The 12089-nt window shown below is 33.0% G+C and overlaps 1 protein-coding gene across 1 annotated transcript; it reads left to right on the top strand.

Annotated features, from left to right (window-relative positions):
* The first annotated feature begins 5623 nt into the window (after positions 1-5623).
* Positions 5624-11641, top strand: LOC120067742 (probable serine/threonine protein phosphatase 2A regulatory subunit B''delta). Its single transcript, XM_039019305.1, has 13 exons — positions 5624-6078; positions 6344-6586; positions 6720-6825; positions 6905-7004; positions 7262-7367; positions 7514-7604; positions 8283-8424; positions 8783-8930; positions 9036-9145; positions 9549-9705; positions 9809-9934; positions 10036-10180; positions 11196-11641. Exons 1-12 carry the CDS (start codon positions 5926-5928, stop codon positions 10171-10173), a joined length of 1620 nt encoding a protein of 539 aa, XP_038875233.1. The 5' UTR covers positions 5624-5925; the 3' UTR covers positions 10174-10180; positions 11196-11641.
* Positions 11642-12089: the final 448 nt, after the last annotated feature.

The raw sequence follows: 12089 nt of genomic DNA, 5'->3' as shown, positions 1-12089 counted from the left end.
GTTGTTCGATCTCTGTGAATTATAAAACAATTAGATAATATTTAAAATAAATCTAAATTAAAAATACTTAGATAATATTCATTCATTTACCAGATGACCCACAACTACTTCCGGACGAGTGATGTAGCATCTTGTGATATTATTATACCAATGAATGTAGTCTTGAGTGATATCCCTGTCAAACTGTTTAATAGAAACCCTTACTGCAATAAAGCTTGCACAACCGTGCCATCGCACTACCAAATGTGCAACTTTTTTCGGATCAATCTCCAGTCCTTAAATCAATATCATGTAGTAGGGTTTAGTATTACAAGGCGATGAGACATCCTACTGAAAATCGAATTGTCTCATCACCCTGTCAGGAAGATGCCACCCACCAATGTGAAAACATATAAGAGAACTTATCGTTCGCTATATGTTTTGATCATTCGTACAAAAATTGGGCAAGGTGTGCATAATAATTTTGTAGGGCTCCCAAATAACCTAAAACCCAAAATATTATATTGGAAAACATTAAAGACAAATACAATAAAAAAAAATATATATATATAAATTAATCAATTTGATTCAGTGTTAATGTACCTGATCGGGTTGAAGCAGATTAAACATATATCTGTACTAGCTGACTACATGTGTGGCTGTCCTAGTCACACAAAATTTATCTCTCCACCTAAAATTTAAATTGATAATTTAGATTTTGAATTAACTAGATCAGTCATATAAAAGTTAAATTGAATTAAAATAACATACCGAGAATCGTAGGCTTGTCCAACTAACTGAGTGTCATTTACATGTTGTAGCTGTAGAACCATTGTTGGAAACCGCTCCCAAGCCCATAGTTGCAAAAGTATGAGAGGCTTAGCTATCTCACGGTCTTGTTGCTTTGTACAGTTGTCTATACAACCATGTCAAACATGCTCCACCCTACAAATACCGTTCCGCATCATAGAAGTTAGCTAATAGTAACAGGAACATCAAGTGAACAAAATGACTTGATTGGTCGAAAAACATACTTCCACCCATCATTTATAGTATATATGCTTACGCATATCGTATGTCGGTTTCCTCGTTTGCATCATCTGCAAGCTCACAGAATTGTGTCCCTAACCATATCAAACTTAACCTCAATCCTTTAATTTTATTGGCAGGTGGGGTCACACCGAGGTAAAGTTGATAAACTCGTGACCAGTCATTATACATCACTCTTGTGACCGGCTCACCATCAACAGGTAACCCTAACAACACTTCTATGTCTTGTAGAGTGATAGTGCACTCTCCAACAGACATTTGAAATATATGCATTTCAGGCCTCTATTTCTCGACCAAGACTGTGATCAGATGCCAATCCAACTGAATAAGTCCGCAACCCCATAGAATCTAGATGTACGGAGTAGCGGTAGTATTCGAGGGTAAAGTGAGATAGTGCCTGGACAACTGCCTCTCGACGCTTGCAAGATATTTCTCCAGTAGTACAATATTGTCATACAACAGATGATCGATGAATGGACTGGTCGTACAAAACATCGGGATCAATAGGTCCTAAGTTTAAAGCCATGATCTGAAAGAAAAAAAATTATTTGTCAATTAAAAAAAATATTTATTTCTCAATTAGAAGAATAATGTACAACTTTTTAAATTGTAATAAAAAATATTTGAATATACAATAAAAGTACCATCTATACTTAATTAAATATACATGATAAAAAAAATATTTATTTCTTAATTAAATAATCTACACTTAATTAAAAGAATAATGTACACCTGAGTATTGTCAACGTCCACAGGGGCTATAGTTGGGTCATGTTCTCGAATGCTATCTAATACATTAATATCCAAATCATTGAATGTATCTAAAGGTAACTCATGTTCACGACCATCGAAATCCAACTCTTCAAATTCATTATCTGTTTTTGTTCTGAAATCTCTATACTGACTGTTAGCCGCCATATCTTCATTATCACATGGCGATGCAATTGATTCCGGATCAGAATCAATACATTAAGTTGGATCTTCAAACTGACTAAATTGTGCATTCAAGTTTATATCCAACCCTATCCTATTTACATTTACATACAAATGCACTAAATTCGGGAGTGGCATCGCAATTGAGAACATGTTCATAGCTTGTGCATTCAGAATAGGAAATGGCATAAACCTTGATGGTTCTAGATTATGATGTCTATATATATTATTTCTAACTGATTTGTTTCCATATCTACACTAAGTGACATCCTAACCATTTTAATGAATTGTTCAAATACAATTCTACTGTTCACATTTATGCTAAAACCCCTACTTGATGGTTGATCATAGTCAACTCCATCAATACCATCAATCATATTACAATTTGTAAATAACATAAATCCCAAACATTTGTCCACCATTTTCTAAAAAAAAAGGACAAATAATACATTACTAATTGTTCTACTAAACAAAAACAAATCACAATAATAAATATATATAAGAAATATAAGGAATATATTTAAAAAAATCACAATAAAAATCATAATAAGGTAAACTTTTTAAAACTGTTTTTTCAAACTTAATATTAAAAAAATAAAACATAATGAGAAATATATTTTAAAAAATCATAATAATTTTGTATTAAACTAAAAATATTAAGATTTATGAAAACCAACTTTTTAAACATAACAATAAATTAAACTTTTTAAAACTATTTTTTCAAAGTTAATACTAAAAAAATCAAACATCATAATAAATATATTAAAAAAATCACAATAATTTTGTATTAAACTAAAAATACTAAAGCTTTTAATCTATAAACATCAACTTTTTAAACATAACAATAAACTAAATTTTGTAGCATTATAAACATCAAAGTTAATACAAAGAAATCAAACATTATAAGAAATTTATTAACAAAAATCACAATAATTTTGTATTAAACTATAAATACTAAAGTTTTTAAACTATAAACATCAACTTTTTAAACATAACAATAAACTAAACTTTTTAAACTGTAAACATCAAAGTTAAATAAAAACAAATAATAAAGTAGTTTTTTATTAAAAGAAAACAAAATACTAAACTTGATAACTAAAAAACAATGCTAAAATATAGAATATCATTAAAAAAACGACAAATAAATAAAATTACTTCTTGATCTTCAATTAAAAAATAATACTAAAAAATTAACATTATCATGGTAGACATCAATATAAGGAATAAAAATGATATATTTAGCATAAACAAATATTAAAAACAAAAAACTACTAATAAATAAAGGTTAAAGTTCAACTCACATATTCGACAGTAGTATTTTTTTCCTTCAAAGTGACAAGTTTCACCATTTTTTCCTATTATTTATTATCCGGCAACAACTCAAAAAATAAAATAATATTAGAATCTATATAAAAAAAATAATAATATAAGAACAAAAATAAATTTTATAATTATTCTTAAAAATAAAAATCTAGTAGAGTAACAAACTAGTATAGTTTGTGAACAAGGGAGAAGTGTGGGAACAATTTGTATCAAACGAAATAGAAGAAGAGAAATGGAAATGGAAAGCTGAGGTAAAAAATGGGAGGAGAGGGATTTAGTTTCTGATCCGAGAGGAGGAAGAAGGCAGAGGATTTTGAAAATGTGAGGATGGCAAAGGCAAGGAGATTTCGAAAATGTGAGTTGAGAAAATGTGATATGAGAATCATAGGTCGAGTGTTGAATACGACGCACGAGTTGAAAATTAAAAACGGTTGAATAAGTTGGTTGGGAGGCACTAAAAAAAGCTACCCAGATTCTTGGTCAGCAGCGATTGGCAGTGGAGCGACAAATGGGATGGGACGTAAACGTTTGTCGAGGGTTGAACTTTCGACTTATAAAGGTCGAATGTTCAACACTCAAGTCTCCAAGCATAGCGGCCCATCGTCGAGTTCTCAACCTTTGACATCTACCATCGTAAAGTTCTCAACCTTCGACATCTATCATTGTCAAGTTCACAACCTTTGACAAATACTATTATCGAATTCTCAATCCTCGACAGATACTTCGAAAATCCAAAACTATCACAAATCTCTAATTAGTTTTAAAACAACCATATTTCCCTAAAAAAAAATTTCAAATATACAATATTGAAATAAAAGTCAGAGTTTTAGTCTTAGTTATTTTCTCTTTTCTCGAAACTTGTATTTTAATTGTATCACTTAAAATGGTAACATCAATTGTATTGATTAAAATCAATTTAGACATTTCAGATTTTGTTTTCACACAAGTGCATTACTTCTTCTAAATTAAATGATTAACAATTTTTTGAAAAGGAAATGTTATGATTAACAATGATATTATTCCAGAGAAATTGTTTATTAATATGAGTGATTTTTTCACATATATATTTTTATCTTCTAGTTTTTTTTTTTTTAATAATTAATTAGGTGATGATTTTGTATTATTAATATCCTATCTACCTATAAATTTATAAGCAGGCTCAAACATTCACGGATTAAAAAAAAATGTTGTTATTATATTTTTTATGATTTTGTTTGAATGAAAAAAACCTATGAAACACAAATACTTCATGTGAGGCAAAGAATCCGTATCAGACATATTCTAGATACGTAGATTTGACGTATCTATTTCTACGCATATCTTTTTTTAAAGAAAAAAGACAAACAACTCATCTAATCTTTCCCCATCTAAAACTATGCAACCTATTTAAAAGGCTAATACTCAAGTCCAAAACTAAAAGGAAAAAATAAAAAAATAAAAAACCAAACCCTAGAATCATCTAATTTTCACATTCACATTTGATTTCCCACAAAGTTCACCAAAATATAAACCATTAGACATCTTCAACAATTCAATGAAAAAATTCTTCGTTTATCTTCATACTTCTCCCTCTACTCTTATTCTTCTTTGTAATATGAGTCACTTTTCTATTGCATTTTATTAACTATTGTACTTTAACATCTTAGATGTTGCTTTTTTGTATCGTATTTCAGTGATTGTATTATACTTTGTGCTGTTGTTATCAACTTGTATGTTAAATTTATCTATATCCTAGATTTTTTTAAGAAAAATAAAATGTATCTTCGATGTATCAATATCCTCGTTTTTTATAAATATATATATTAAAAAAAATGTATAAAAAATGACGTATCTTTAGATATATCCGTATCTTAACTTTTTAAAAATGGACGAAACGTCATATCTGATCGCATTCGTATCGTGTAACTATATCCGTATTTGTGCTTCATACAATAAAACGGAAATAGTGGTAACTCAGGAGGAATGGAGAGTACAAATTGATCCGAAAGTTTAATGTACATTCACGCTATTCTTAATTTGGATTTTAATTAATAAAATTTCTAAAGTTTAGTGTTATAAATTGATTTTTGGAATAATTATTGGGCCGTAGCCAAGCCGAAGCCGAAGCCGACGCCAATGAATTGACTAATACTGCTTTCTTTGAGCAAATCGACGGCTCCCGTTTCCATTTCCACAAAACGACGAGATTTTCATCCGTACGATTTCCCGACTTTGTTCTACAGTCGATCTGTAGTTTTAGTTCAATCGGAGTCGGCTCGGCTTCCTCTTCCGGCGAAGCCCTTTTTGCCCTTTGGATCCACGCAGATTCAAAGAAACAGACTTCATATCTGTCATAATTACCACAATACCCCTCCATTGAACTTCATTTCCCTCTCTACTTTCACATGCAGCTCCGTCACTGTCCTCCATCGGCGATTGTTCCGGTTTCGGAGCTTCTGAGTCAGCGGAATCCGTGGCGATTTCGTTCTGAGAGCTGTTGATCACCAGTTGTTGTTGCATCGTTTGCTTTTCGAGATCTTGTTTAAAGTGTTTCGCAGTGGAGTGATAGTTGAGTGTGGAGTTCATGAAGATTGGGGATTAGGTTTTCTGTTTGTGGTGATTCGAATTTGCGGTTTGTATGAGAGGTGGATAGAGTTGGTGATGGATATGGATGCTGAAGGTAACTTGGAGTTCCTGCTGGACCTTGAGATGTTGCAGCTCCCCGAGGTGTCTTATTTTGCTCTGAAATCCAATCCTTATGTCGTTGAAGCGCTGTTTTCGCAGTGGCTTTCGCTTCCCGAGACTGGCCGACTGGTACTTCTTCGATTCATTCTTGTACCTCGCTTTGTTTTGAAACTCTAAATCGATATTACTCGAGTGTTCTATACTTCCAAAGTCATGATTGGAGTTCTTTGTGGCTTTTGTATAAGTAAGCCAATGAGAAAACAAATCAATTTTAGAAATTACTTGCGCTTCGGACGAAATTTTCGTATCGCGTAATAATTTGTACTGTAAACTTTCATCTGATTTTTGCTTCCTCATGAAGACCCTTCCCCCCCAATTATTGTTTTGGACTTAGGTGAATTCTTTGGTTGCTGATGCGAAGTCCGGTGCTTCTTTGAGTGTTGGCGGCAACTCTACTGGAATCAATGGTGTTTCTAATCATTCTTTACCTTCCATGTTTCCGGGTGGCAGTACTCCTCCACTTTCACCACGCAGTGCATCCAGTTCACCACGTACGGTGAAACAGAGGTTTGGCCCTTCTTCGTTAGGTTCTCCCCTTAAGTTGGTTAAGGAACCAGCAAGAGAGGCTATACCACAGGTATTGAGGAAACTGTCGATTGTTCGCTAATTGTTAATCCAAGTATGCAGGGTTTCTGTACTTGACTGTCCAAATTTGTATTAGAGATGTTACAAGTTGACATAGCCTCATGAGACTTGTAATATATTTGCAGTTCTATTTTACAAGTGGCCGTCCACCGCCTAATGCTATGACAGAAGATTTTCTGTCTAAAGCAAATCAGTTTTTTCTATCTCGCTTGGACGGAGTGCAAATAAAGGGTGAGAGTGAACTGTAATGCTCTTATTCTCTTTTCTTGCTAGGTTTCTTAAGGATTTCAATTTCCTTCCTTCAATGCAGAATTTAAATCAGTCACAAAGGAGATCTGCAAGTTACCCTCATATCTCTCCACTGCTCTTTTTAGGAAGATTGACGTTAACTGCAATGGAAAAGTATCAAGGTACGCATTTAAGAATGGAAGTATAAATATCTAGAAGGGAATTTAAAAATGAAAGCAGTTCACCTCAGGTAAGCACACAGGAGCACCTCCCCCATTGTATTTCTTAGGATTCTATGCTTAGTTTCCACATTTGTTGAATAGATGACTGATCTTTGGCACATGGGCAACATGAGACTCAATTAAACCCTGATGAATGAATGAGTATTTGTTTTGTAGATTTTTATCGGAATGTAATGACTTTGTTGCTTATTTTGTAGAGAACAGTTCATCAATTATTGGATTACAAGCAATATGTTAACTATGGATTTAGCATCCCAAATATTTACTATTCTCAAGGAACCAGAGCGCAATTACCTTGTTCAGGTATAGTTTTTTTCTTTATATAAAAAACTGCATACCCGTGCTTCGCATTCAATGTTGATGACAATTAAAAATAATTTCACCGAGAAAATATCACAGGGAAAATTTGGTTTCCCTTTCCTCAGTAAAAATTTGTATCTTAAATTCAGGATGATTTCAAACCTGCTTTACAAGAACTTTTGGCAACTCACCCAGGGTTGGAGTTTTTGCAAAGTACACCAGAATTCCAGGAAAGATATGGTGAGAAGATTACCTGCTACACTACTTTTCCAGATGTGTAATCAGGAACTGATTTTGTAGATATATTGTTTCTATATCATTTAGATGACCTTGGTCACTGTTGCTTTTACTAATATAATTTGGTTGTGGTTTCCACATGTCAATTTGCCGAATATATTCTCAACCTCATATATTTTTCCCTTACTTCCATGATTTACTTAGGCCTCATTTGATAACAATTTGATTTTTTGGAAGTTAGGTTTATAAACACTACTTCCACCTATAGAATTATTATTATTATTATTATTATTATTATTATTATTATTATTATTACATTTTTATATTTTGTTGTTGTCATCGTCTTTTGAGAGATGTTTTTAAAATCCAATCCTAAGTTTTGAAAACTTTTGAAAGTAGCTTTTAAACTCTTTTTTCTTTGGAATTCGGAATTTAGCTAAGAATTCAAATGCCTTAGGAAAAATGAAAACCATTGAAGAAATTGTGAGAATTTAAAATAAGCCCAATTTTAAAAAACAAAATGGTTATCAAACGGGGTCTAAATTGTTTAATGGCTCGATCTACTAAATTTTAAACTGCTTATTTTTCCTCTTTTATACATGGTTCAAAATTTACTTGCTAGTTTAATGTTTTGTAATGTGAAACTGATTCCATGTATACTTTCTCTTACAAATGGAGCAGCTGAAACAGTCATATACAGGATATTTTACTATATTAACAGATCCAGTAACGGTCGTATTACCCTCAGGGAGTTGAAGCGTGGGAACTTAATTGCTGCAATGCAGCATGTGGACAAGGAAGAAGATATCAACAAAGTCCTGAAGTATGTTCATATGTTGATGATACTCAGTTTTCTTAGAGGAAATCAGAATGTTATCTATAGGGGCATTTACCTTGATACACATTCGACACTAATCACATAGTTATATTCTTTAAGGAAAGTTGAACATGATAACAGACTCTCCTTATTTCTCATTCTCAGTTTTTTTTGTGGTGGAGATTGTAAAACTACTTTTTCAGTCTTTTTATGAAAAAAATCATTCATTTTCTTTTAAACTTTTATCTTTCTTAAAATTAAGGTCTACCTGATTTTTTCGATTTTTTCTCTGTATGCTGAAAAAAATGTTGCTTTTGTTTAGTTCTTAGATCTTTCTCATAACTATTGTCCTTGTGTGGTTCAGGTACTTCTCATATGAACACTTCTATGTGATATATTGCAAATTTTGGGAGCTTGACAATGATCATGATTTTTTAATTGAGAAAGAGAATGTTATCAAATATAGTAACCATGCTCTAACCTATCGGATTGTCGATAGAATCTTTTCTCAGGTTTGAAGTTTTCCCCTTGAATTATTCTCCTCTGTTGACTGGTTTTTTCTTTAGGTTTATTCTTGGGCCAACAAGCTTTTTATTTGCTGAATCTTTCCCACTCAGATTCCAAGAAAATTTACTTGTAACGTTGAAGGAAGGATGGGATATGAAGACTTTGTTTACTTCATTCTGGCTGAAGAGGATAAATCATCTGAACCGAGTCTTGAGTACTGGTATATTTACTCTTTTTGTGTCTGGAGGTCTTGTGTAAACTCTCTACTGTAGTTCAACGTTTCTTTTTAAAAGTTCCAATTCCTGAACTGCAAGAAAGTATGATAAGAAGTAGGATTCCAGACCCAGATCATCTAAAATCTACCGCAAGATCAAATGTAAAGAGTTCTCTAATAATTTTTGTGGAATTTTAGTTGCGGCCTCTCATCAATGATCCTTATCTAAATTCTTTTGTTATTTTTCTCCTTTCCTGGCAAAAACCAATTGGAGATCCTTTCTTAATTTTAATTATGATGTAGTGGAGGGACTATCTTTGTCTTTGGGGTTTGTTTGTGTGTTGGGGTGGGGGGGTTAATATAATCCAAAATTAGGATGTTTCTTGATCTTTCAGATTGCTTTCTCTAGGTTCAAATGCATTGATCTAGACGGAAATGGAGTGCTCACAAGGAACGAAATGCAGTATTTTTTTGAAGAGCAGTTACACCGAATGGAGTGTATGGCTCAGGAACCAGTGCTGTTTGAGGACATATTGTGCCAGATTTTTGATATGATTGGACCCGAGGTCAATTCCTCGGCCTAGTTATTGCTCCTTTCCTTTTTTAATTTCGTAACTTATTTCAGGCGAAAATATGATTTTTTTTATTGACGTATCATTTCAAATACAGAATGAGGAATGCATAACATTACGAGATATCAAAAACTGTAAACTTGCTGGACACGTTTTCAACATCCTCTTCAATCTCAATAAGTTCGTTGCCTTTGAAAGTCGTGATCCATTTCTAATTCGTCAGGTAAACTGAAGTTTTTGCCTCAGTTGTGGCAAATGGATTTAGAGTTCCAACTATATTCTGCATTAAGTTCTGAAGATAAAATTAATATTCTATTTTGTTAGGAACATGAGGATCCAACTTTGACTGAATGGGATCGATTTGCACATAGAGAATATATTCGTCTTTCCATGGAAGAAGAAGCTGAAGATGCTTCAAATGCAAGTGATGTCTGGGATGAGTCACTTGAGGCTCCTTTTTGACATATGGGTAATCTCTTCGTCCTTTTTCCTTCATTTTCTCGTATCTGTAATTTACATGTTAAAAGTGGGAGTTGCCAGGGTTGATGGATGGTTAAACCTCCTTCTCAAAAGGCAAAGGAATGTAAAAGAGCAGATGACATTGCCCCTTACAAGGTTTCTCTTTGGAGTTTGCCCTACGACCATATTTGTAATTATGACATCTTAGCGACCAATCACCTGAGGCTCCATTCCAGCAACATGAATGTAACTTATGCTATTAGCAATGCTTAACAGAGAAGGGAAGAAGAGCACACAAAAAGGAGAGCCATCTTTCCCAGAATCTTCCCAAAACATAATTAAAATTGGAACCATTGCCCACATTGCTATTAGTAATTTTACCATTTTGTTTTTGATAGGAACCATTGCCCAAATATATAAAATCACTTTCCATCAAAACTTTCTTAGTTCTAGCAATTGCAACCCTAGGGTTGTTAGAACTAGCGTATCTATAAAGCTGCCCCTACTCAATCCCATATCCACCACCAAAAAGCTTCCTTTCAATATAGAACCTAGGATTTAATATACAATGAGTTTCCTTGACACTCTAATGTTGTTGGGTCAGGTGGGTTGTCCTATGAGATTAGTTAAGGTGTGCGTAAGCTGGCTCCGACACTCACAAATACCTCAAGAAAAAAGGAAAAAGAAAATAATAACCCAAAGAATTTCTCAATTAACTTAGGCCACTTTCGAAGGGATCTAGAACGTTAAGGGTAAAAATAGAGATTGTAATTCATTTTCTTAATTCTAGCCATAACCCTTTCCATAATGGCTGATCAATATGGACAAACAAAGATAGTAATTTCTTTTCTTAATTCTAGCCATATAACCCTTTTCATCGTGGCTGATCAATATGCCTTAAATCTTGGTTATAGCCAAGGGAAAGGCTAAGATACCCATTAAGCCACTCGCCAGGCACATGAGCTGATGAGAGCTTATTGTTTGTGTCATGTATTAGCTTTTCATTTGATGTGATTTAAATGCAGGTGATCAGTGATGTAAACACAGAAATGGTACTTGGTTGATCGCAGTATTGGACGTGAGACGAGAGATGTGCTTAATGCCACTGCATAGTTTGGCTGCACAAGAAATGTACATTGCATGAAGTTTCCCTGCAGTGAGACTAGATTCAATGCTTGGCATATTTCCATAATATCCTTTTGCCATTCCTCTGCTCAATTTTTTATTTGCAGCAACACAACGTATCTCTCGGCTTCTTTGCTGTTCATGTTACTGTTGTAGTTTACATTTTAAAGCTCTTACAGATTGAATTTGATGTTGTCTTGTTAGATTCGTCACCAGAATAGCACACATGAAATTATGTCGATCGTAATCGTCAACCCAAAATCAATTTGTATAGAATCGACACTTCTCCATGTTTTTTCTTTATATAGCAAAGTCTGTTGAATGCATCAAAAATTTTCTTTTGGAACTTGCACGGTCTCTTGGAAGAAAAATCATCGGATGTTGCATGAATTTGAAGCCTGAGAAGCCTACCGATGGTTGTTTCAAGATTATAATTAAAGTTTTTTAAGTATATGCACTTGACTAAAAGGTTGGGAGTAGGTTTGAATCCCTTCATCTCCTTTTGTTATTGAAATATAAATATAAATATATAAACGATCCTTGTTTCATATTTCAATTTTTGCAGATATTCTAACAAATTGTACACTCTTGAGGGGAGTGTTGAAGTATTTATGAAATGTTAGGGGTAATATTGCAATTACAATTACACTTTTTATAAAAATATGAGTATTTTTTAAATAAGAAGTAAAATTTTGCAAGTATTTTTTTTTAATTTTATTTTTTATAATTTAGTCTGGACTTTTCTCTATCTAAACTGCATATGGATTCTTTGTGATCAAAGTTTATTTAGGGTT

This window comes from Benincasa hispida, chromosome 12 (assembly GCF_009727055.1).
Source record: "Benincasa hispida cultivar B227 chromosome 12, ASM972705v1, whole genome shotgun sequence".
Classification (NCBI taxonomy): Eukaryota; Viridiplantae; Streptophyta; class Magnoliopsida; order Cucurbitales; family Cucurbitaceae; genus Benincasa; species Benincasa hispida.
The sequence above is the reverse complement of the archived record's forward strand: the minus strand, read 5'-3'. Positions and strand labels throughout refer to the sequence as shown.

Bases quoted from the DNA above. Each gene is read 5' to 3' on its own strand.
- LOC120067742 (XM_039019305.1), top strand. From the start codon at position 5,926: ATGGATATGGATGCTGAAGGTAACTTGGAGTTCCTGCTGGACCTTGAG. The intron at 8,425-8,782 runs GTATGTTCATAT...TGTGTGGTTCAG, and splicing joins GATATCAACAAAGTCCTGAA to GTACTTCTCATATGAACACT. The intron at 9,935-10,035 runs GTAAACTGAAGT...CTATTTTGTTAG, and splicing joins ATCCATTTCTAATTCGTCAG to GAACATGAGGATCCAACTTT.